The 27,507-nt window shown below is 36.7% G+C and overlaps 3 protein-coding genes across 11 annotated transcripts in view; 1 reads left to right on the top strand and 2 right to left on the bottom strand.

Annotated features, from left to right (window-relative positions):
• LOC131688439 (protein alan shepard) overlaps positions 1-27,507 on the bottom strand; it is a 592,207-nt gene that overhangs the window by 508,533 nt on the left and 56,167 nt on the right. The window lies entirely within an intron of this gene.
• LOC131688440 (adult-specific cuticular protein ACP-20-like) lies at positions 4,115-5,247 on the bottom strand. Its single transcript, XM_058972682.1, has 2 exons — positions 4,850-5,247; positions 4,115-4,795 (listed from the first exon to the last, which is right to left on the bottom strand). Exons 1-2 carry the CDS (start codon positions 5,134-5,136, stop codon positions 4,477-4,479), a joined length of 606 nt encoding a protein of 201 aa, XP_058828665.1. The 5' UTR covers positions 5,137-5,247; the 3' UTR covers positions 4,115-4,476.
• LOC131688442 (glycine-rich protein-like) lies at positions 20,451-21,420 on the top strand. The gene is made up of 2 exons (XM_058972684.1): positions 20,451-20,759; positions 20,834-21,420. The coding sequence occupies exons 1-2, from the start codon at positions 20,484-20,486 to the stop codon at positions 20,966-20,968; spliced, it is 411 nt and encodes a 136-aa protein (XP_058828667.1). The 5' UTR covers positions 20,451-20,483; the 3' UTR covers positions 20,969-21,420.

Below are 27,507 nucleotides of genomic sequence, written 5' to 3'. Positions count from 1 at the left end.
TTACATAGCTTTTCATTTTCCAAGATATGTTTCAGATCGATCCGATGTTTGTAACTTAGAAACTTTGCAGTCATCAGGTTCAACAATCAGCCCCATGGTGTATTTTAGGCTGACAAAATGGGGACATTGACTAAATCGGGTCATACTTTTTGTTCATTAAAAAAACTGCTAAAATATTCTTCCCTTCATTTGATGTAGTCTGATAACTATTTCTGATTAGTTAACATAAATTTCTCTTAAAGGGGTCGTCTCGCGCAAATTAAACAAAAATGAATTTTTCATTTTTGCATATTTGCCTCTTTAAGATAAGGAAAACATGCTCAAGAAAGGATTTACTTGAATACAGCCTTGTTTGTCTGCTAGAGCTTATAAAACATATTTTCATTTAATCAAATCGGGTCTTCATTGTATAATAATAGATAGGCAGTATTCCAAGAAGTTTCTTGTGGACGAGTATAGAACGACTTTGCTTCTACTTACTTGAAGTCAGCGGCGTAGCCAGAAATTCGGTTTGGTGAAAATCGAGCTTACTGTCCACATGTCATAATTCCAAAACCGTCATTTTTGAAGTTTTGAATTTATGAGGAAATTAATTTTTACAAAAAATAGTAACAGAGTTCGTATCTTTAGTGAATTTGTTGAGACCAGCATTTAAAACAATTTTGTTGCAGGCATGAATAATAAATTTCGGTTCATATTCCTCGTCGGCAAACAGAACCTCTGTGCTTACTATCGAGACATCACTCGGTATAAGCCAGTGGTTTAGTGTTCACGCAAGACGTGTGACTTTTTGGAATTTAGTGTCTAACTAGTGCTAATTTGGGTACTAGTTCAGATACATAGTCTAACTGGACATCCAGATGGTGCTAGTTACTGACGAGGAGAATCCGAAACACTAAAAAAACCATACTTTATGAATAATATGTGTAGGGACTTTATCGAGTTATAAAATGATATTTACGAAATGTTCCTTTATCTTTTTTTTCTAAAATAAATTTCTTTTGTGAGGTTCACAAACTCAAGCTTTGGATAAAATGTAAATCTTATTGTTTCGAAACAGTAGAAGAGATTTATCATAAACAGTAAAATCATAATAATTTATTTTAAAGGTAAATGCAAATAGCCAAAATATGTTGATATCTTGAACACATGGAGCCTTCATGTCTTCAACAATGTAGTTTGTAATAGCACTCCTCAAGATTTTTCTGAATTAAATAAATTAGTTTCTTTTTGTTTTTATTGTCTCCAATCTTGTTCTAGTAATTGGCAAAAAATATACGCGCATGGCTGGTGTCCACTAGGAGGCTGATATTACTTAAAAATCTAGAAGAAAACTTATGATGAAAAAACTGCTTTTAAGAGGCCTTTCGCAAATAACGTCCCATATCTCAAAAACCTCAAAAGATAGTGTTGAAGTCTTAAAATAGAAATAAAATAAAATATTTGTAACGAGTTTCTCTACAACTTTGCTGAAGTAAGTATTCGTCTATCTGAATTATTGAAGAAAATAAATTTCGTAACTCACTTTTAGGAAGATTAATCATCAATCCGATAAGACAGAAAGAAGGGGAGTTCTACTCCAAGAAACTTTCTCAAAGACGCCATATTGCTAAAGTCAACTGTTTTGAAGCAATCTAAAAAAAACCCCTTTTTTGCTCTTTGGGACCACTGTGGATCGGCGCGAACATGTAGATTCACGCTTGAGATCGCGTTTGTAAATGTAGAAGTGCTAAAACGTTAATTTAGTCATCAGGGTGTTTTTCTGTTTGCCAGCTCATGGGCGTAGGTGTGCGTGTATGATCGCGAAATGCTCGGGCGTTTAGATGTTAACCATTTTCGTCGCGTCTTCTAGCGTGTATGTAACTTCGCGTGGATGAATTCAATTTTTTAACCATGTGGCCATTCGCATATTCGCGTGTGTTCTTAAATAATCGCGCGGACCGTGTATCTGATGCTTAATTTTCAGTATACTGTTCAGATACTAGAAGAGAGTTCTCCCATATCAACCGCATCAGTTCCCAGTCATGTTGCTATGGACGTGTTGTCTAGTGAATATGACATTTTTTCATCGGTTCAACTGAAGGTGCGAGAGTAGGCTGTCTGCATGGAGGCTAGGCACTTGCGGACGTGACCGATACATGATCGCGTGATCGGTGGGTTAAGACGTTGGACCATGTTTGTAAATTCATAAGTGTTAAAACGTTCACTTTAATACCGGGGTACTTTAATGTTGGCTTGATCGCAAGTGTAAGTATGTGTAGATGATTGCAATTACATGTTCACGTTTGTGTTATTGCGAAGGCCACGAGTGTTTACGTTTGGAACGAGAGAGACTATGCATGTATATGTGAGAATATTCAATTAATTGTGTTAGTGAGTGTTGGTATGAGTCTAATTGAGGATATAGTAATAAAAGAAAAAGGAACATGCCGAATAAAGATGAAAAAGATGAAAAGAGTTTAAGTAGAAGCGTATAAATTGACCGATATTGTTTTTAGTATACATCAGTAGTAAAAAAGCAAGCTAGTGGAAGAACACGATTCGCGTGCGTCGATAAATTAATCGTATCTTCATTTATCCAACACCCGAAAAAAGTGACCAACGAACTCTAGGAAGGAAAAAATTGCACGCGAAACAATAAATTACCAACTATTCTATCATCGCCAGTTCTGCATCCATTACCTGACCACAGATACTCAGACTCACGTACTCAAGTAGACACACGACTAGCACATAACCATTGTACACTAGTACTACAAACTACTGATTACTACACTAACACTAATAGGCTTATACTTTTACATTTCTAAATTGGTTGATCGTTAGTTTAGGCTGGAGCAAAGTATGAAAAAACACAAAATATAAAAATAAAGGCTTACAAGTTCTCTCGGTCTCCCCGATGAACCACTATCGAGGTGTAATGCAATAACTATCTTAAAGCAATTGTCTGTCAGGGGTTCATTGATGCACGAAGTATGCCTGATGATGTTTGCAATACTGTCAAATCCATCAACTTAGGGGATAGGCGTAGCTGGGGCGGTTAAAATTCTATTCCTAAAATGGTAATATGTAAAATGAAACTAATAGTTTTTTTGCAAAGAACAAATATGTCTCTTTAAAAATTTGTTTAAAATAGTTGTTATAACTCCTTTTTTACTGATAGTTTTTCCATGATGTAATGACATTCAGAATGTTTCCTTTCTTTTAAGGCTTCTGTTGTCAATAATTGTTAACATTTTTTTTACTTGTAAAAAAATTTCACTGCTTTTTTCAATGTACATTTTTTTCGAGCAGAACTATTTCCCTTTAACTTATTCTCGGAAAAAATTTACTCTACAAAATACGGTAATCGAACAAAATTTGTTTGAAAGTAATGATTGCAAAAACTACTACGCCCTTTTGAAAAATTGCACTTGAGTCAAAATATTCTAATTAACAGAGGAAAAGATGAAGATTAATAAACCAAAGTTTTGTTCGAATCGGCGATGGTCATGTTTTATGATCGGCCACTTTGCTATGGAATCCCTCAAGTAATAAAAATAAACAATTGTCGTTCTGCTGGCACGTGTGGTGCGTTTGAATGTGACCCAATTGCATATGTTGCAAGCGGAATCTGCATGGAACGATGTTTTTTCGCGCACATATCCGTCACACATTCCTTCATCGTTCGAACGATCTCACTACCAGGTCTATGTTGATTCCCATTCGCACACACATATACATACACCCGTGATTTAATCGATGGAATTCTGTTATTATGTACATATGGTGACTTTCATTTACCACTATCTTGCATTTCATAGACGGGAAGACCGTCACTTGACGCACGACGATCGCGTGTGCATATATTTTGTTTCATGTTTCGTGTACGGCACGACGACGCCCGGCGGCGATTGTTTGGACCAGGGGCTGCCGCGAAACAGATAGTCATGGAACCTAATTTCCACATTCTTATCATGCTACACGTACTACACACAGTTCCCCGTTTTACCATTCGAGATGATGCTGGTAAATAATGGTGGTGCGAAACTTTGCCAAGGCAGACACCACCGATGCCAAAAAGCTAGCGCGTAATCGCGATAATTGAGCGGTACACACATAAATAACACAACGATATGATGGCATTGCGACAACGGCAGAAATAGCGGAGTACGGTTGTGTACCTGACATTACAAGAGCTCTCAAGGGCCCCGGTGAGAGTTCGTGTAGAACAAAATATGGTAGAAAAACAGGACCTATCTCGGGATTGTGACAATAGAGGAAGTAGATTTATAGATAGATAAATTGTGTTCATACTTTCGACGGCATATAATGTGCAAATGTGTGAGCTGGAACTTCAGAGCTAATCATTTCAATCTCTGTTTCGATGTCGGTAAAAATGCTTCAAATGATCTTATGCATCAAATTTCAATTTTATAAATCTAGGCTACATAACTTGGCATCAGTAAATTCAGTCTTGCTGCATCCGTCACAGTTTCAGTTGTACTTCTTCAGTTTGCTGTAGCTGTATCCGAGACCGTGATAACCGCCTCCAAATCCACCCTCCTCACCTCCGAAGCCACCCTGTCCTCCACCGATGGAATGTCCAATGTTTTTCACCTTGGCTTCGAACCCGTTCTTGTCATCGGCGTAGTACTCCACAATACGCTTGGTGCCATCGGGTTCATCCAGCGTGTACTCGCCCTTGACGACATCTCCATCACGAACCTCCCACTGGCTTTTGTGATCACCGGTATGGTAGTCCTTCACTCCGTACTCGTACTTGTACTTCGGGTACGAGTAGTAATCCAAACCACTCTGCGGATCGAGAATTTTGTTTTTTTTCAGTTAGCAATGTTCCACTGTTCACTGTCGCTCCAAACTTACCTCGCCTCCGCCGATGCCGCCACCCAGTCCGCCGCCAATTCCACCCCCGAAACCACCACCCACTCCTCCGCCAAAGCCGCCGCCCAAACCACCGCCAAAACCGCCGCCAATGTCGCCGCCAATTCCGCCGCCGATTCCACCACCGAAGCCACCCTGGCCGCCACCGTACCACTTGTATGGGATGTGTTTAACCTCGTTGACGAACCCGTAGTGTTCGAAGGCCAAAGTTACGCCCACCAGGGCAACGGTTACCACGGCAAACTTGATCATTTTTGTTAGGCTTTACGCAGTTGCACGTTCTACCAAGAACACAACTTGATGGACTGATGACTTGTTGATAGAATCACTGCGTATTTATGGTAAAAATTCAATAGAGTTTGCCCAACGTGCATCAAGGTCGTCGAACGGAACTGATATGCAGAAAAATATGTTCAAATTTCTCCACCCACCTCAAGGTCGATCACGCAAGGTATCGGCTAGGTTCAAATAGCCAAGCAGTTTATTTTGAGATATACACTGGCTAGAAGGCGGGGGTCACGCCTCACTAAGGCGCGCCGGATCGCTTCACCGAACAGAAAGCAGTGCTGGCCGTCGCGATTATGATCGCCCTTTGATTGAAAAGGCAACGAACCAATAAAGCCTTCAATAATTTATGCTCAAATAGTTCTATAATTTGCAGCCATTGAAAGATAGACATGGTAAATTAAACTATCCATTAAGTTGTTAGGTGCGTAATATAAAAAGGTTTGAACAATGCATTGAAAGGAGTCATAATTTTTGACAATGTTACAAGTGAAAACACTGTCTAACAATGCTCAAACTGACAGCTGCAGTGGGAACTGGCTCTGGGTTGGGGTCGCTTTTGCGTGTTGGACTATCTGCCGTGGTACGGCAGACATCGGCGGAAGGCAAGCGTAGGAGAGAATAGCGTAAAGAAATTTATATAATCTTTACCGAGTTTAATTGAACGAACTGCCAATGCCGGTCATTATTGTTTTTATTGATATTTGGAGAAATTATTTACATTATCAATCCGGAAACGGTTAAAGGGGTTACAGAAAAAGCAGAATTTTCGAAAAAATAACTTTTTTTTAGCCTGAAAAAAATAATATACCATAAAATGGAAGGCGACATTAATATTTAAATATTCAATTTTTCAATTCTACGGCAACGCCTTCAATGTATACTGAGTGTACTGAAAACTACCGGCTGGCAGTGTAACTCGAACAAATGATTTTGTCGCTTTGGAATTTTCACACTATATTCAAAATTGCTTTCTCCAGCGACGACGTTTCTACTTTATTGATGGACCTTATTAGGAAATTGAAGCGTTCAATTTGTTTTGGTATTCAAAGATGTCTGTTTTGGCACAGATTTCTCAAAAAGAAAAAGATTTTTCTACAGAATGGAATTTTCAGGTCCAGTATTTTAACGCGTATTTGAAATAGTACACTGAGATAAGGTCACATGTCCTTTCAAGCTCCTTCAAAAGAGAATGACAGAGAGAGAATGCTATTCGTTAATGGGATAGGTAACTATTTCACATTATTCATTTGCATTAAAGTAAATAGAAAAGAGTGTGAAGTGTCTAGGCTATGTTGGCGAGTATGTTTTTGTCAATTTTAAGGGTCTCCACCAAACTTTTTTCCCGCATCTAATTTATGGATTGTGGATTTTTGAACATTGATCCATTATTTTTTATAAAAATTCATACCAACACAATGAATAGGCATTTTTAATAATATAGTTACAAGGCAAGCTTTCAAATGACATATTAGAACATATGTTTTATTCATAATTCATTAGAGATACGACAATTTAAAAAAAACGCACGTGAAATGTCTATTTTCAAAAATTTCATCTTCAAACATCTATATTACCCAATTAAGTCAAATATTTTTCTAAGATTCGCAAGGATTTCTTTAATAATATAGTGTATATACAATTGAATTAAATTGAATTTGATGTAGTTTCCAATTTTTGGCACATGCCTTCCCATAGTGCAACGTTTTGAAGGGATATCCCTACATATTCAGAGGAAAGCAAATCCTTATGTAATTATAGTTTTCTCATAATACAAACATTTTGAAAATTTTGGTGCTAATACAAATATTTTCTTTGCCTAGTAGGATGTAATATTACTTTTGATTCTGTGAGTAACTCTGTTGTATACTAAAATGCAAAAATTATTTTTAAGGAAACAGCAGAACTTATCGTAGCTGTTGTGCTATCTTATGCAAACGACATTTTGGGGTAAAATGAGTTAGATATGCCACATTAGGGTAATTTCGGGAGAAATGTCGCGTCGGGTGAGATGCCGCACTTTCTATATCTCGTCACTTTTATACGGTTATACGGTTATATGATATTGTGAGTTTGTCTTTCGAAGAATTCCAACACTGGAGATGTAAAATAATCCTTATTATTAACTCACAAAAATTTTATTAATAATTATGAGCGTCCAGTTGCATCACGGAGTGCCGAAAGTTTTTCAGTACCACATTAAAATTTCGTTTTTTTTAATTGTACGATTTTTGTTGGAAAATCATGTATCGGTTGAATAGCTTGGACCTTTTAGAAGGCATTCAGATCATGAGATGCCGCATCAAAATTGCGGGTGAGATGCCGCACTCGATGGTGGAGGATACGTAGCTAAAAAGTATTTTTTCACCTCGGAATATCATTAAATAATCATTTGCGTCAGGTATAGATTATTAATTAATTAATTTATTTATTTCCATTTTTCATCTGACCCACGTTGGTCTACATGAAATTTAATGTTGTTGTATGGGAAAAGCACATAATCTTTTCGCACGTTTTTTCTACAATTACAATGAACTGACATTACAAATTAACAAAATTACATACAAGGTATACAGCATTTCAATAACATTACAGAAATATTTTCACATAATCTTATAAGCTAAGTCAATCTCCTAAGTCTATTCTTGAAAACATCACTAGAAACATAAAAATCGAAATGGTCATACACACTATTGAAAACATTACACATCGCCCTTATGGGTTCGTTCTGACCGTACTCGGTGCGCTGAAAGTCTAGTCTTAAAAAGTTACGTGATCTAAGGTTTCTGGGGGGTACGTTGATTTGTGAGAGATTATCTGGGGCATCCATTTGGCCAGTCAATATTTTCCCAATAAATACCGCTCTGAATGTATTTCGCCTTTTTGCCAGAGTTTCCATATTGAGCAGACGACAGCGATCAATGTATGGTGGTAGCTCTGTTGGGTTACGCCACGGCAAAGTTCTAAGAGCAAAGCGGAGGAATCTTGCTTGTACTGCTTCAATTCTGTTAGTCCAAATGCTCGTATAAGGACACCAAATGGCTGCGGAAGCTTCCAGGACAGACCGAACAAGTGAAAAATACAATGCCCGCAGACAATATGGATCAGTAAACTCGTTGGCGATTCTTATTATGAAGCCAAGGTTTCTATTTCCCTGTGCTATAACGTGAGAGTAATGGTTTCTGAATGTCAGTTGCGAGTCCAGGAGTACACCAAGGTCTCTGATAACTGACACTCTCTCTAGCAATTGGCCGGCGATGTTGTAGCTCCAGAGAATTGGATTTTTTCTGCGTGTGAAGGATATTATAGAGCATTTGGACACACTGAGAGCCAACAAGTTGCGATTACACCAGTTACAGAAAGCATCTAGATGTCGCTGAAGTCCTCTATTGACCGCACAATGAGAAAGAGTTTGAGATCATCAGCATATATGAGTTTGCACCCTGGGGGTATAACATAGCAGACGTCGTTGAAGAATAAAGAAAAAAGTAACGGTCCGAGATTGCTCCCTTGAGGTACACCCGACAAGTTGATGAAGCTATATGACACGTTACTTCCTAATTTCACAGACAGAGAACGATCTACGAGATATGATTTAAGCCATCCTGTAAAATTTGATGGAGCACCCAGTCGCTCGATCTTTGCCAGAAGAAGAGAGTGGTCTACACAATCGAAGGCAGCTTTAAGATCAGTGTATATAGTGTCTACTTGTGATCCATCTTCGATGTTTTTAAAACAGTACGATGTAAATTGGGCTAGATTGGTGGTTGTTGACCTGTCTGCAAAAAAACCATGTTGGTCCTTCGATATGTATGCTTTGGTCTCACGATAGAGCATATTTCCTACTAGAATCTCAAACAACTTTGATCCAGTGCAGAGCGAGGTTATACCACGATAGTTCGCAACATTTTGCTTATCACCTTTTTTAAAAACGGGAAACATTACTGATTTTTTCCAACACACGGGAAACACTGATTGCGACAGTGATTGGTTGAAGATTAATAAGGTATATCCACAAACTAGCGGACCTAACACAGTGACATATAGGAATATGGGTCTAATTATCTATATATTTAAACGGGCGATATGTATCTAAGTATCAGCTACTTCGATTTATTCTTTAAAGTTTCAGGCACTAATTTTAAAAAACCCATTGATTTGTAGTGATGTCAATCTTGGGATAAAAATGTAAATTTCGATGAATTGATGCTTTTCAAAATGAATCTTTCAAGAACAAACCAAAGTTATATAAATACATTGTTGGATGAAACAACCAAAAACTGATTTTAGGGAACCGCAACCAATATATCGCTCGTACAAACATATAAATAAGTAGTACCATTAATTAAGTTACTCCAACTTACCGTTACACGAGATTGCAAAAGAAAAATATTTTTAAAATGTTGAATAAGAAAATGTTTCTGGAAATGGTATTACCCCCTTAAGAAAAATCAAGATGCTGGCTTATAGGATTTATAGGTGTAATCAAACTTCATGAAACTCAGCTGAAGACCCCTAATCACAAAAACATAGCTAAAAATGCTTTTGTTCACCATTTTTCAGTTTATGACCATGGTGCGGCATCTCCTTTTTTTAAAAAAATTTTCATGGAAATGTGATGATTTTTTTTTTCATGACAAAAACCATTGCACAATATTTTCGAAACTTGTCGCAGTTGATAAAAATGATTTTATCAAATATTGAATGGTTTACTTTGATGCAGGATCGATTTCAAGAAATGTGCGATTAAATTCGATATTCAGACGTTATCTCTCCCCAAATTACCCTACTTGTCTAAAAAATATTCACAAAGTGGCGTTTTCAGAATTTTGACACTCTACTTGGTGACTGAAATATAGCGAGAAACGTGCTTAGAAATTTTTAATTTTTTGCTTCAAATGACTGTGTCTGGGAATTGGCTCAAGTTATCTTGATTTATGAGATGTTTTTACGTGTAAAACTACCTGAGAAACACAATAGCATAAGCATGATTTTTACATGATGTCATTCTGGAACACCCTATCATACATGCAGACATAGTCCTAATTTGTCAAGCTGATTCGAACGGTGTATGAGATTTAGCCCTCCGGGTGTTGGAAAAAGTTTTCAAAGTTTGAGCGAATCCTATACATTTTTTTTTGTAAGAAATGTGAAACACTTTTTTTATTCATTTCGTTTATTTGATAGGCACAAATGCGTTAGCTTGGCGGTGTCAAATTCTTTTGCCCCGCCACCTTATCTTATTGCCTCAATGTAATAGTTTTATACCATTTATAACAAATCAAGTGATGAATTTAATATGTAATTTAATGTATTAAAAATAATGATTACAGAATTGCTAAAAGAAACCCATGAATGTAATGTCAATATTGAATATACTTGGACTGGAGGGGTGTACCTCATTAGTGAATCATCACATAACATAAATATAGCCATTAAATATAGATGATTGTATCATCTCATTAGTAATGTGTCATAATTTTTTCTTATATAACATACCCGTATTCGTCTTCTCATGAAAGCAGACTTACCTGAAAAAAGAGAGAAGGGAAATCATCAGTAATGTTATCATAAGTCATCAATAGTCAGATGTAAACAAAATTCAGTTTCCAGCTGTAGCTAAATTTGCACGGAAAATAACTGAATGGATGCGCTGCACTGAACGAATGAAGGACAAAGCTTACAACTGAAATATCACTTTCAGTGCGACGAGCATGACTTTAATTTCCTTCGTCTTTCAAGCTCATCCGGGGTTGTCAATATTTCTGAGCCCTGCTCCGGGGTCAACAGATTGCATATGCAGATTCAGTATATTTTAACATCCAACATTTTAAGTCGATTCCATCAACAGATTGGTGGATCGTCGATTGCGATGACTCTTCCTTTCTTCTGTGACACTAATGCAATAATGTCCGAGAATGACTGACGCGTGCAGAAATGTCTATCCAAACAAAAATTCTTTCATTTATGAAGTAAATATTAAATTGTTCGTTTTATTTTACTTGTACAAACTTTGGAGAATTATTCCGAGGCCCTGAGCGTCGAGACTTATATGCTAAACGACTCAGTTCGACAAGTTGAGACAATGTTAGTGTGTTGAAATCGAAATATTATCTACAGAGAGCATTATATTTAACATTATGAACGAACAAAAGTTTTATACGGTTTCCCAATATCTGGAAGCAATACCGATGCGATTTTTCACCTCAGAAAATTCCAACGACTTCACCTGTGGCTTTAACCCAATCATCAACGCCATCAAATATCTTGTTTTTCAAGAGCTGTCCTATTGGAGCTGCAGAACTAGAGTCTCGGCAAGGCTTCCCGCCAGAATCATGTGTCATGTCACTACAATTGCAGACGAGACGGGTAATGTCACCCACTATAACATATGCTTAAGGCCAATTGCAGCGGGCCGGGATTCTGAATGTGATATTTATGTATGGTTCAGATATGTACGGACATATGGATTTCACGAGCGCGTGTATCATCACTAAGGGCTCCAGTGTTTGTACGTTAACGAGCTCGATCGTGTGTGCGTTTGTATGCCATGTATCACCGGGGTTATTATTCAAGCATAGGTTGCGTGTGCTTGAATGATCGCGCGACCTTGAGTCTGATATTTAATTTTCGGTGTATGGCTCAAATTCTAGCAGAGAATGGGTTCCTCCGTATCTCTAGGGTTCCCGGACATGACGCCATGAGACGGGTTGTCTACTAGGTATTAGCGCATTTTTTTCAATTGGTGTAGCTGAAGGCATGGACCTAGTTTTCTCGGAGCGAGGATAGACTTCCGGACAAGAGCGATTTGTGATCGCGTGCGCATGGGCATTCTTGTGGGTTCCTGCTTGAGCATTTATGAGTGTTAAGCCGTTCACTTTATCACCGAGGTATTATCATGCGAGTGTGCGTGGGTGGTTAACGTGTTTTTTCGTGTGTGCTAGCTAGTGTACGTGACTTCGCGTGTATACACTCGATTTTGTGACCGTGGTATCATTCACATATTCGTGTGTGTTCTTGAATGATCGCGCGGGCCGTGTAACTGATACTAATTTTTTAGTGTGCGGCTTAGATGCTAGGAGGGAGTGAGTTCGCTCGTAACAACTAGAATTCCAGGTCATGTCACCATGAAACATGCTATCCGGTGGATATGGGCGATATTTTTGGAATGAATCAGATGAAGGCGTGTGTAAAATGGTAGTATAGGACTCGAAAAGAAGAGTTAAAAACACTGAGAACTGACATACAAGTAAAGTTTTCAACTTGTGTAAGAAATAAACCTGTCGCTTTTAAATGACAACAGCAAGTAGCTACTTGCCACTGGCCGGCGCTTCGATCGTCCAGCAATCGCTATACGGGACTTGGGTGCACAAAGGTGATTCACGCATGCAAACCTGTATACGATGGTGATTTTCAACGTATTTTTATTTGAATGTTTTTTCGGGTTTTTCGGGAAAGTTTGTTCTTGCTTATATGTCTGTTCTCTGTGATAAAAGGCAATAGATGAGAGATGTAATAGATAGCACAGATACAAGATACAGGTGAAATTACGATAATCACATGACACATCACGTGTTTGAAGCATACACTAGTAATACTTTAATAGCCAACCAGCACATAGCATATACTTTCTCGTTTATCTATTTGCAGGGCGGTCGAGAGCCGCGCCGGGCCCCCGGGACTAAAATTACTGACGGGCCCTAACATATATGACTTCTTATTTGGAAGATTGTAACTTTCAAATCAATCCCTTTTTTATATGATTAATTTATTTGACAAAGTCGTGTGTCTTTTATTCATTTAATAGATAAAAAAAGGCTAAAAAACAAATAAAAAAATAAATAAACGAATATTAGAGGTTGTCCATCAGAACCACTTGCGCCTGATTTGTCTTTACAATTGGAGCCCTTTTTTGTGACGGGAGCTGTCATACACGTCAATATCGTCATCATTTATGCAGCCTTGATGAGCGTTTATGTTGCCATCGTTAATACTGCCTTGATTCTTTGCTTGTTGCTTCCTGTTGATTTTGAGGTATTAGATTAGAGATTATGACCTGAACGGATTTTCCTTAGTGGTTTCTGAACATGTTTTCCGCATTGTGTTTATGCAAAGAGTTGTCTGTTTGGTTGTACTGCATTGTGTTTCATTTTTCCAGGGAAGGAAAGAATGGACCCAACCGCATTATTACAACAAAACCATCATTGAAAACGTCTGAGAAGTAATTTCTCTATGTATCCACTGTAACTTCTCAGAATTACGACATTACTTTCTCAATGGCAACATTTATGCGGTGCTAGAGAATGTAGCCATACCTCGATTTTTTTTTCATGGTCCATATTCAGGGGCATTTCGATTCAAGCGCTACTACATTCAACAAATGATTTTGGTTGATATTAAAAATGATTCTTTTTGCCTGAATCAATTTATTGAAATGTTCAGTACTGTATTGTCGATATGGTGAAATTGAATATACGTACATTTTCATCATCAAAAATTGCTCCGTACCATGAATACTCGACCTAATCCGACCAGACCTAAAGACAACGACCACCGTCGCATGGATACAATCATGGATTTCTATTTTGATGGAAAGAAATGCATTTAATTGCGCTGATTTTTTTAAAATACATCACAAGTGATCTGCCCCTAGACGACCACCGTATTTATACGGAGCACCATATTTTGCTCCTGCTATCATTTATCTCAGACGATCCCCACGCTGTTTGAAAACGTTGTAGTTTATAAACAACATGAGCGTAGAGGGCTTAACGGTTTCAGTCGTTTTTAAGCAATAATAGCATGTTTTTGCTTCACTCACAGATTTGTTAAAAATAAACAATAATTATTGTATCGATTTTGTTGGCTATTTTCCGCAAATTTAAGACTAGTCCTAGTTTTCCGTTCCAAATTTATAACTGATTCGCTCTAGAATACCTACAAAAAATATTTTGTAACTATTAATTTTTGAGCATTCAATCTAGTAATATTGTGCTCACTACAAAACATCTTGTTTAGAGGATATGACTATATCCTTTATTTTAACAAAAGAAAAATATCAAGAGCTAAGCAGTATTCACAAAATTAGTTCAAGTTTCAAGATTTTTTTTCAATTCGCCTAAATATTATTTTTTTCGTATGAGGATCTTAATTTTTTTTCAATCTCTACCCACATCTTTTATTTTCAGTTAAACACGCGGGCCCCCAAAATTGACCTGGGCCCCGAGGCAGATGCTCCCCCCCCCCCCCTCTCGTCGGACCTGGTCTATTTGTTTATTGGTTGATCAACAGATTATCAGATAGAATAGAAAATAGGCTCACATCATCCCTAGCGGCCTCCTCGATACACCGCTTTCGTATTGTATTTATCACCTTGAAGCGGGCTTTATACACGGAAAAAAATTGTTCCCAAAATCGTGAATAAAGTGCCATGAATTCTGGAACAATCACGTTTTTACGTTACGAAAACAGGACCATGACCAAAAATCTTGGCTTTTATAATTATGTTCAATTTCCCCGCATAACGCTTTCATTAGTGGAAATATTTGATTTTGTTTTGTAAACTTCAGTCACGGTTTTCACCAAGAACTAGTTCACAACTTTATGAACATTATTCATAAAACCAAAGGTTGACTCATGATTTTTTTTTTCATAGTTATAGGAACAATAGTTCACAAAATCAAAATATTCTGGCTATTTTTTCGTGAACTATTTCACAAAATTCGGAATTTTATTCATGAATCCATTCAATCCTCGAGAACTAATTCATGATCCCTAATATATTAGTCACGATCCAATATCCTTACTCGTGAAATGGTTCACAAAATCATCAAATATTATTCATGCATTCGTGAACTGGTTCATGATTCCTAATATATTAGTTGCGATCCAATATCCATGCTCGTAAAATAGTTCATGACATCATGAAATATTATTCATGTACCTCATGTTCACGAGAACCGGTTCATGATACCTAGTATAATAGTTACAACTTACCATTCGTTTTCGTGAAATAGTTCACGAAATCATAAAATATTATTCATGTATTCGTGAACTGGTTCATGATTCCTAACATACTAGTCACGATCCAATATCCGTACTCATGAAATAGTTTACGAAATCGTGAAATATTATTCATATATTCGTGAACTGATTCATGATACCAAGTTTAAAAGTCACAACTTATCATTCGTTTTCGTGAAAAAGTTCACGAAATCATAATATATTATTCATGTATTCGTGAACTGGTTCATGGTTCCTAGTACATGATTTACGTTCTATCTAGTATCTATTGGCGTGCTTGTGATATTTAGAAGATATCCCCAATCATTTACAATTTCATGCAACATGGTAATGAAATGTTTATGTGAACTCTATCACAAAAGTTGGAGTATTATTCGTGGAATCATTTTTGTTCCATGCACTTTTTTATGAAATACCCAGCTGCTAGCGACTAGTTATAGGAACGAGCAGTAGATATAAAAAAAACTTTAAGAACCTCGAACATCGTTATTTATTTGATAAGGTTCATTGTGATGTCCGGACAGAAAACGAAAACTGCACTGAGAACCCAAAATAGTATGCGTGATACAGTTCACAGAACCAGATATCACGAATGAGTCTCATTTTAATGATCCAGTTCAAATTATCATGTTATTCCGAGTAAAAAAAACTTTAGTAACCAAAAAGTAATAGATCACGATAAGGCTAAGAGAATTTACGACTACCATGATAAAACTGCCGATATCATGACCATTAGTTACACTACTCTTTGAAAGTAAACTCTAAAATAAAATATCATGATAACATAAACAGAAATTACGAAAATCGTGACTAAGATCTTGAAATCATGAACACAAATTACACAACTAGTTACAAAAATCTAAAATCGTGACCAAGATCCTGAAATCATGAACATGAATTGATCTATTCATCACTAAAATATCACGATAACATGAACAGAAATTACAAAAATCGAGACTAAGATTCTGAAATCATGAACTTAAATCACACAACTCGTGACGAAAATATTTAAAATCGTGACAAAAATCCTGAAATCGTGAACATGAAGTACTCTACTCATGACTAAAATATCACGATAACGTGAATGGAAATTACAAACATCGCGACTAAGATCTTGAAATCATGAACTTTAATCCCGCTAACGTCATGAGTATTCACAAAAATCGCGAATAAGCTCTTGAAAGCATGAACAACGTTTGACTGTCGACTGTGTATTCCCAAATCATGAACAAGAATCACAACAAAAACTAAACATGTCCAGACAACAACAACAGTAACTCAACCAGCCATTCTAATGTAACGCCATGTATATATTCGGGGCGAACTGGTTTTTAGAAAACACAAATAGTTTCATGAATACGAGGTTTATTATTCATAATTTCAGGAACTTGGTCATGGTTTTCGTAAATCGTTCAGTTCACGAAATCGTGACCTTTTGTTTACGAATTTATGAACGGATTTTTTTTTCCGTGTATATAAATCAAATCCTGAGTACTCATAATGATTGGTGGATTATTAACATGGAAACTAATTAACCTCTGGTAGTAGAACTTGGTGAAAATAGAAACTAAAAAGAATAAAGGTTCTTATATTTAGATAACGCTATTGAATCTGCAGTGGCTTGATGAGGTTTACAATAGCATCAATCCCAGCAACCTGCGAGAGGGTTCAATAAAAAAATATTACGATTTTTTGAGCTCCAACTTTGTACAAAACCCCTAGAATAATGTGAAATACATTCTCCAATATGTTTATGTTGCATTACATTATTTTGTTGAAGATATGGCCGATTTTGTGTGTTTTGATAGTAATAAGTAAATTCTAAACATTTTGCGATATAATTATATTTTTCCGTAGTGTGTGAAATAGCTTTTAGTATATGTACTAGACCGGCACCAATTTTGAACTTTTTTTCGGAACACTACTAATTCAAATGGTAAGTGGCTCTATGAACCATATGCCAAATATGCGGTTTTTAAGATAATTCCAGTTCACCCACAAACGTTTAAAAGTTTCTATAGTATATATAGAAATCGAAAATGAAAACTCAAAATTGTATAAGGGTCATTCCATGCGAAGTGATTAAAAAAAGATGCAAACTTGAAATCGACCTTCACGGATTTGAACAAAATTTGGAGGAACTGTTCATCTAGGGCCAATATATAAAAACCCAAATTTTTGTGTCAATTGAACCACCCCTCGGGTCATGGGAGCACCCCCCGTTTTGGAAAATTGCCAAAACCCTTGATTTTCTTTTGATCATATCTCCGATTCTATTTACTCTAGAATCAAACCACAAGATGGCTTTTGAAGAAAATTGTTCAAGGAGTCTATAAAAAATATTATTTTTTGCTGACAGTGTTGCCAACTATGCAATTTTTTCATTTAAATATTAAAAGTTAATTTTTCTCTCAATACGTATATTTTAATTTTAAAATTTTTAATGCCATCGCGTTCCTCAGACATTTTTACATAAAAAACACTTATCGTTCCAATATAATATGAGCGCATCCTGAGATATACCGTTTTGAAGGGAAAAACTCCGATTTTCTCATATAAAAATCCATTTTTATTGGCCAAAATTGAGAAAATCTTCAAACTGTCATAAAAATCGACCCTGGTCTGCTAGAAGCAAACCAAATACGTAGTTTTTCATCATTTCTCGTCTACTTCACGAAAAGTTATGTTTGAACTCAGAATACTCAAGTTGGTTTTTTAGTGTTGCGCGCTTGCCATTTTATATGGGAAATTGCGGTTTTTTCTCTTCAAAACGGTGTATCTCAGGATGCGCTCATATTATGTATCATGTAAAAATGTCTGAGGAATGCGATGGCATTAAAAATTTCAAAATTAAAATATACTTATTGAGAGAAAAATTAACTTTTAATATTTAACTGAAAAAATTGTATAGTTGGCAACACTGTCGGCAAAAAAAAATATATTTTATAGACTCCTTGAACAATTTTCTTCAAAAGCCATCTTGTGGTTTGATTCTAGAGTAAATAGAACCGGAGATATGATCAAAAGAAAATCAAGAGTTTTGGCAATTTTCGAAAACGGGGGGTGCTCCCATGACCCGAGGGGTGGTCCCATTGTCACAAAAAATTGGGTTTTTATATATGGCCCTAGATGAACAATTCCTCTAAATTTTGTTCAAATCCGTGGAGGTCGATTACACGTGCCTTGATCACTTCGCATGGAATGACCCATAACTAACTCACAGTGACTCTGCATTCCTCAAAACTTGAGGCCGCATAGTTTATTTTATTACGAACAGCTTTGTTGAAGGCTGCATATTGATTGGAGGTCGCCGAATAAAGTCATTTGGCTTTGAAAGACGGCAGATTTTTTGAAAATACCCCATTCTAAGCATTTGCAAGAAAGAGAGACAACACATACCTATATATTTGAATATCTGATTACTATAAAATCAATTAACAGTCTTCGGCAATGTTGATTCTTACACCTTTTACTGTACCTATTTCTGAGGATTTTAGGATGTACAAGACGATTCTGACATTTTCAATGAATTTATTGTTTTCATTGCCGATATATTTTTACATACAAAATTTAAAAGTCTTATGTATAAACCATAAGCCAAGGAACAAGCTCATATTTGTTTTTTGCTCATATTTAGTCTTATGAAGCCAACTATCCTTCGGTTGAAAATGTGTTCCGAAATAGGACAATTTTCGTGCCGGTCTAATACGTATAGAAGTATTTTTATCACTTTTTCATAAAATGTTATGTAAGTTGGCGGTGACGCACGTGGTCTAATTTGGCGTTGGTGTTCACAGTGTAAAAATAGTCATCAATTATTCTGGTAAAACACATAAAACAATGTTTGTTATCGCTCGCATAGTGTTTTGATTCGTTCGTTCTCTTCGAGCAAAAATTGGAACCGAATACCTGCATTGAATGAAAGCGTGGTTGCTTCGTTTGACGTTTACGGTTGCCTCACTGCATATTGAAGTTTAATAGGATAGATTTTCATTAAAATGAATTCCGAATATTTGTAACTCTGGTTTGTAGTGTGATTCCTAGCCGGGTGATACAACCCTAACCTACTCCGGATACCAACAATACACGTCTTATTCAAACTGCTTGGTAAAAGAAGAATTCAGATTTCATAGATGGCTTGGAGCATCTTTAAAGCAAGCTTATTGAACCAAAAGTTTGAATAGTTTGCAATGATATATTATTGGTTTTGTAAATTCAGGATGGTCATTTTCACTGGAAACCAAAGTAAAGTGGAGTTCTTTTTTAATCTAGTTTGCATTGACGCTGAGAACCCTTTCATACAGTGATCGAGCATACGACTGGTTTATAATTCCAACGTATAACTCGGCATACCACGGATATTTTCAATGGCACCATTGTATATAACCCCCTGATTGAAATGCACTTATACGGAATACAGCCTGTGACAAACACTTACTGAATAGAAAAAAGTTCAATAGTTCCTAGTGAAACTCTGTCTGCAAACAATCACACCTCCACCCCATTTCCAAAGTGCGAAATTAAGCCATTGCCCACTTTTATCACACCCCGACAACGTGTAACAGACTCAGTGATACCTATTTACCCAGTACCGACGAAAAAAAAATCGCCAACCAAAACCCGGCAATCAAACCCGGTACATTCAGCACTCTCACGCAAGCTGTCGATAATAATAACACTTTGGGCGACCCCAGAAGCACCAACAGCCCCCAGAACCGCTAGCCGCGGTACAACCCAAATTACATAAAAACACATGTTGCTGCACGCAAGTCAAAGTCGTTTTCGCGTTCGAAAAAAAAATATGATAGAATTTGTTGTTGGTAACAATCGACGGTTCGCGGTGGGTGTCGGTCGGACGCACCTGATGTGTGTGGAGTATACGAACTTACGTGCGTTTGAATTCTTTCTCGATGCAAAATAATCTAGGGCCAACGAAAGCGAAGTCAATCAAAAAGTGTGTTTTAGCCAGGGGCAGTCCGGCAAAGGCTAGAAAATGCGTATCGATATGTACCTACGCACTGCTGCCGCTGCCGCTGCAACTGCATGCACCGAGGCTCGGCTCATTCAAGCATATAGGCATATTAGCAGGTGCCGAACATCGAACAATTGTACAATCAGTTTGGGGTGGTGCAGTTTCGTATATTTGCCAGCGAGTGATTACAGATTAACTTATATCACTTTCCACTATAAAACCCTTCGGCGGCCCATCGAAACCCATCAGTTGTGCCAGGTTAATCGATCTAGTAGGTTCTCACTCGGGCTCCAGTGCAGTTTGATCCAGTTCCAGTAAAATGGCCAAATACTTCTTCTTGTTGCTTGTTTTGGCGGGACTTGTCGCAGTCCAGGGTACCCGAGGCCTTCGAGGCCATAGGCACAGAGGATCCCACCATCTGCTTGGAGCCAGCAGCCTGATTGGTCTTGGATACGGACTCGGAGCGGGAGGATACTATCCGTATGGAGCAGTACCGTCAGGACTATATGCAACGCCATTACACTATCCCCTGTATAACGCTCACTACGGACTGAGTCACGGATACGGACACGGTTATGGCTATGGACATAAGCCCGTAAGTTGCTGGTCACGAGTGGTTTAGGTGGTTTGAAGCAGTCTAACAGAAGTTTTCAATTTCATATTTTCCAGAAACATGGATTCCATCTTGGCTATGAAGTCGGATACCAGGGCAAGCTCGGATACGTCAAGCTGAAGCGAGACAACCTGAAATCTCTTCAAGTTGCAGTCGGTCTTGGTCAGGAACAGCCAGCATACTACGGTTAAATCAGATGTGAACTGGATTCACATTATCAACTGTTGCCGATGATTCACACGACCCGGAACGACGCAGAGCAAGCGCACATTTTGTGTTGGCACAATTAGTCATTATAGGAAAGATCAAAGTGAAGCTCTGCCAAGTTCACCGTTGGTCTCATCTATCTGTCACCTGTTGGCGTGGTTGTTTTAAACCCCGTTGCAGAACCAACCGATGAAACGATAAGCCCTGCTCGATGTAACAACATTGCCACACCAGTTCTTCCGTGTCGTGTGATATGGCATAATGCAAAACCAAAAAAAAAAAAGTTTACACGTGTAAGTAGTTTGAACGCACTAAAACCGATAGTTACTAAGCAATCATAGGAAGTAAGAGTGTGGCAAACTGTGGATTTTGTATGCATCAGTGAACTCGAAACCGAGCAGCGTTGGTGTTTCTATATTTAAGCCGTAGACTTATTCGCATGACTGTATACAAACGATAATGATAAAGTTCGATTAGAACAATTGTGACCTGTTCTACTAGGATTTTGGTAGAATTGATCACTCCCACCGTTGACAATTTGTACATAACGAATGACAAACCAAATATAATTCATTATTTACAAAACAAAAATTATTTCATTTATATCTACATCCATATTATGTGGGATGCATTTATGAAGTCCGAAAAATAGCATTCAAAAGTTGACGAAATGTAAAGTTTGTTCTTGTCTTTGATACATACTTATTTACATATTTGCAGAAAGAAGTGAATGCTTAGTTCGCTCCCATGGTAATTTTTATCGTCCCAAAAAATTGGTCATAACTCTTTTCTCCTTGTCATATTTATAATGTACCACGTTTCAAATATCAGCGTAACAATCTCAAAGCATCTAGATATTTTGGCTATATACGAGTTTTCTTTTTTCATCTGTGAGGCAAAATTTTCTTAAAATTTCTGGATTTCAAGAACAAATTGTTTATCTATTACAAATTATCCATGTCTTTATGCACCATGAACATCTATTTTCAATTACGTAAATATTTATTTCGTGTTATTAAGACAAGATAGTTCATGTAAGTAGTCGGCCCCTAGAACTGATGAGTTGCACGTCTGGTTGTGCCATGCAGCACTAACTAAAAAAAATCAATTATTACAAGACCAATGTTTCACTTCTCCAAACTTGTGAATCAAAATATCGATGTTTTTTTTTTGTCTGACAAGAACAGCTTGCGCAGTCTCAAACGCCTATATCAAACTTGATAGTTATAACCGATAGTTTACATGAAAAATTTTGAGCAACCATCGGTTAGAAAATTATCGAACCGCATATAATAGGCTCTTTTTACCTTTCAAGTCATCCTGATAGTGTGTAATTGAACGTACAACATGATTGGTGCGTGCAAAGAAAAAAATAGTAGAAAAAATAGATAGGGTAACTGTTCCTTAATTTATCGTAGCATCATTATTAATCCTATCCATGTTAACATATTGGTTGGAAAAACTTCTATTATTAAACGTATCGACTCAAATGGAAGGATCAAGGGTATTCGATTCGAATCATCGCATCTTTCAAACACGAGACACGTGTACGGTTATTATTTTTTATGGGAGGACTAAGACCACCATGCGCTTCATTAAATAGAACAATTTTGGGATTTTCTTTTGGGAATACATATAGTGAAAGCTGTCAATTGTTTTGTCAAATTATTCAACAAGTATATTTCAACGAAAAAATCTTTTTTTGGATTTTGTGATAAAAAATGGCCGCTAAAGGATCCAGTTTCTACGGTATTTTTTATTTTTTTTGATAACAAGCGGGCGACCCGGCTATACCTTCAAATCCGAAGCTGGAACAAAAAGCCAATTTGTTCTTCCAATGTACATTATGTACTACCGGACCATGTAATGATTTACAAAGACGTCATTTTTTTCAAAAATTCAAAGCATTAGATCAACAAATTAATCTTGACTGTGATTCACTGGGAGGATGAAAACAATCTATTGGAGGTTTTCCGTAAAACTCAATTTGGTTAAGAGACATACACGATTCAGCCCATGAACTACTAAAGTTATGCAAAGTTATCTTGTTAAAAGCTACCATTCACACAAGTGAGTCGTAGCTTTCAACACAAACTTAATTTTGTTCTCGGAAATACTTAATGGGTGCTAAAATATGGATAAAGCAAGTGCAAAATATAGTTTTATTTGCAATTATTTATAAATTACTATCGTTTATTAATTAATTTATTTTTTTGTCTATTTTACAAGGTCTGCATGAAATACTGAATGCGGAAAAACCCATTTGAAGATGTACAGCGTGTAATATAAACACTAGAGTGGGACACGGTTATATGAAAAAAATAAAATTTCGCTCCGAGTAACTTTTTAGGTCCCATTTAGGTATCAAAACGATTCTGCAAATTTTAAGCTCGATCGGTGAAACTACATTTTTGCGCCCAAAATGTGTAAATTCATGCCTTTAATTAATTCTGAAATCTAACTTTTTACTGGTAGCAGATAGATAATTTCAGTCTTCGGCAAAGTTGTAGAGAATATTATTTTTAGCAAATCTTTCATAAGAAATAACTCTCTAACTATAGCCGTTCCAATGTTATGCGGTGTTTTCATGAGGACCCCCTTCAAAATTGGTTTTTTTCATGATAATTCTTGTCGTATTTATTTTTCCACAAATATGTGTTCCGAAATGTTTTAGATATTACGAAAATGCACAACTTTGTTTAATATTTGAAGACGATATTATGTTTTTGGAGAGAGTTACAGTTTTTTCTATGATTAATATTATCAAACTTCATAGCCAGTTTTCTCAAAAAGTTGCAAAAATATGCAGATGAAATATTGTTATTTTGAAACTATCATAAATCCCCTACAAATTCCTGAAGGAATGGTTTGTATCCGATAGTATCCTAAGATGTTATGATCGAATGAAAGTGCTAGTAATCGGGGCGATCGTATTATGTGTTATATTGAATATTTAAAAATAAGATGAACATAAACTGCCAAAAATAAGAATAAAAAACTGCCAAAAATAAGATAAACATAACTGCCATCAAATCCCCACTTTACGGTCAGTTCGATCCTTAGGAGTTTATCGTCCGAGAAATACTGTAGGTTTTCGCTGTTCGCTTCTACTATGCGGTTTGACGTATGATCAAGAAGCTTTTGTAAGTCAACTTCGACAGAAAACTCGGTAACAGTTATGGATAATTCATCGGGGTAACATTTTTGTTTCTCGGCGATAACTTTAGTGTATGATGGGTATATATTAACATTTCGTACTTTTGCACCTTTCTGAATTTTTATATATTTTATTTATTTGAGAAAACTGGCTATGAAGTTTGATAATATTAATCATAAAAAAGCTGTAACTCTCTCCAAAAACATAATATTGTCTTGAAATATTCAACAAAGTTGTGTATTTTCGTAATATCTAAAACATTTCGGAACACATATTTGTGGAGAAATAAATACTACAAGAGTTATCATGAAAAAACCAATTTTGAATGGGGTCTTGATGAAAACACCGCATAACATTGGAACGGCTATAGTTAGAGAGTCAATTCTTATGAAAGATTTGCTAAAAATAATATTTTCTACAACTTTGCCGAAGACTGAAACTGTCTATTTGCTACCAGTAAAAAGTTAGATTTCAGAAATGTGTTTACACTGTATTTTGGAACATGGCTGTCTACTTCCGAAAATCCGCCTTGGTAGCCCCAACAACTTATCTAAAGTCACCAAAACACAGAACCTTGAAGTTTTTCCGCTAACTAATTAAAGGCATGAATTTACACATTTTGACCACTGTTTAAAGTATGAGAAAATCGACTTTTGCCAAATAATTCTTTCAAGAGTCGCCCGTTACCTCCTAAAAATAAATAGATATCTGATTTTTATAGTAAATTTGCCAAGGAAACAAAGTCTCGAAGACTGCGAAATGATCTGATGCTTGTGGAAAATGTTATCAAGCAAAAATCGATTGATGCGCTGAAGATCGATGAAAATTTAAATTTTTATGGCATCACTGCTACTGACGGTAGAATTATATACAAAAGTTTTAACTTACTTTGATTATGTACAAAGAAGCCTTAATTTATCCTTCAAAACTCTTGTGAAGTGTCTAAACATTTCCGATAATTGATTTAGACACATTAAGAGAAGATCAAAACAAAATTGGATACAGTTAAACAGCCATCAGCAGTGGTGCTAGAAAAAATGAATATTTTATCAATCGGCAGATCATCAATCGGTTTCTGCTTAATAACTTTTCTCAGAAGCCTCAGATCGTTTCGTGGTCTTCGAGACTTTATTTCTTTGTTAAATTTCCTATAAAAGCTACATAACGATTTATTTTTAGAGGGTAATGGGCGACTCCTGGAGGAATTATTTTGTGACAGTTAATTTTCCCATTACGGCCAATTGCAGCTGGCCGTGATTCTGAATGTGATATTCATTGTACAGTTCGCGAATAGAGCAAGCGATTGTACCTTAACGTGCGCGATCGCATAGGCGATTGTATGTCGCGTTTGCTAGCGTGTATATAACGTCGCGTGTATAAATTTGATTTTATGACCGTGTGTCCATTCGTATATTCGCGAGTTCTCCGGATGATCACTCGCGGACCGGTCTTGGGTGGCTTCCTTCCAGTTCCCATGTACGTTCAGGGACTTCATAGGGTAATTTCGGGAGAGATACCGCGTCAGGAGAGATGCCGCACTTTCTATATCTCGTATATGGGGTCACTTTTATTCGGCAATATGATATTGTGAGTTTGTCTTTCGAAGAATTACAACACTGGAGATGGGAAATAATCCTTATTATTAACTCATGAAAATTTTATTAATGATTATGTGCGTCCAGTTGCATCACGGAGTGCCGAAAGTTTTTCAGTACCACATTAAAATTTGGTTTTTTAAAGTGTTCGATTTTCTTTTGGTAAATCGTGTATCGGTTGAATAGCTGGGACCTTTTAGAAGGCATTCTGATCATAAGCACGGTGCACTCCATAATTTCAGAGGAAAATATCGTCGTGCGGCATCTCTCCCATACAATTGGGAGAGATGCCGCATCAAAATTGCGGGAGAGATGCCGCACTCGATGGCGGAGGATATGTAGCTAGAATGTATTATTTTCACCTCGGAATGTCATTAAATGATCATTTGCGTCAGGTATAGATTAATAATAAGGAATATATTGGCTCGAATGGCACGTTAGTTACTTCGGTTTATTTTTAAGAGTGTCAGGCACTAATTTTAGTAATCGCATTGATTTGTAGTGATGTCAATCTTGGGATAAAAATGATAAAATTCCGACGAATTGATGCTTTTTAAAATGAATCTTTCAAGAACAAACCAAAGTTATATAAATACATTGTTGGAAGAAACAACCAAAAAATTTAAGGAACCCACACCAACATATCGCTCGTACAAACATATAAATAAATAGTACCCTTAATTAAGTTACTCCAACTTAACCGTTACACAAGGTTGCAAAAGAAAAATATTTTTAAAATATTGAATAAAAAATGTTTCTAGAAATGGTATTACCCCCTTAAGAAAAATGAAGGCGTTGGCCGATTTATAGGTGCAATCAAACTTCATGAAACTCAGTTGAAGATCCCTAATCACAAAAACATCCACGATAGCTAAAAAATACTTTTGATCACCTTTTTTCAGTTTGTGACCATGATGCGGCATCTCACCCGCACATGCGGTATCTCTCCCGCAATGACCTTTTTTAAAATTGTTCATGGAAATTTGATGAATTTTTTTTCATGAGAAAAACCATTTCACAGTATTTTCGAAACTTGTAGCAATTGATAAAAATGATTTTATCAAATCTCGAGTACTTTTTCAAATGGACGTAAGTGACAATGAGAGATTCTCTTTGAGGTCTTTCTCTTCTGTTCATTACTCGGCCATTTCAACATTTACTACTCTACTCTTTGCATAATATTGTAGTAAAAACCGTCGGTTTTCGATATGTACTGGAAAATTAGTACAAAGTGTTGTAATGACGTCGTAATAAACGAAAGAGAAAGTAAACAAAGAGAGGCTCTCAATGTTACTTACGTCCATTTGAAAAAGTACTCGAGAAATATTGAATGCTTCACTTTGATGCAGGATCGATTTTAAGAAATGTGCGGCATCTCTCCCCAAATTACCCTATTCTCTTCCACTGCGTATAGCCAACGTGTTCGTGTTCCCTGCTGAATTTTGCAATTCTTTCTTCCGACATTCGTACCACATGACCAGCCCATTGCAGTCTGCCGCATTTTATCTGTTTAACAATATCCGCAGTTTTGTATACTTGGTACAACTCAAGATTCATGCAGCTGAGCCACACTCCATTTTCGCATATCCCACGGAGTATTGTCCGCAGCACTTTACGCTCGAAAACTCCGAATGCTCTCCCATCTGCCTCCCTCAACGTCTACGCTTCGTGGCCATAAAGAGCGACAGGGAGAATCAGTGTCTTGTATAAGGCGAATTTTGTTGACCTTTGCAAGTTGCGGAACCTAAGCTGGTTAAGTAAACGGTAAAAG

Source organism: Topomyia yanbarensis, chromosome 3 (assembly GCF_030247195.1).
Source record: "Topomyia yanbarensis strain Yona2022 chromosome 3, ASM3024719v1, whole genome shotgun sequence".
Lineage (NCBI taxonomy): Eukaryota > Metazoa > Arthropoda > Insecta > Diptera > Culicidae > Topomyia > Topomyia yanbarensis.
Note: the sequence above shows the minus strand (reverse complement) of the source record. Positions and strands in the feature narration are given on the sequence as shown.

Bases quoted from the DNA above. Each gene is read 5' to 3' on its own strand.
- LOC131688442 (XM_058972684.1), top strand. From the start codon at position 20,484: ATGGCCAAATACTTCTTCTTGTTGCTTGTTTTGGCGGGACTTGTCGCA. The intron at 20,760-20,833 runs GTAAGTTGCTGG...CATATTTTCCAG, and splicing joins ATGGCTATGGACATAAGCCC to AAACATGGATTCCATCTTGG.
- LOC131688440 (XM_058972682.1), bottom strand. From the start codon at position 5,136: ATGATCAAGTTTGCCGTGGTAACCGTTGCCCTGGTGGGCGTAACTTTG. The intron at 4,796-4,849 runs GTGAACAGTGGA...CGATCCGCAGAG, and splicing joins GAGGTAAGTTTGGAGCGACA to TGGTTTGGATTACTACTCGT.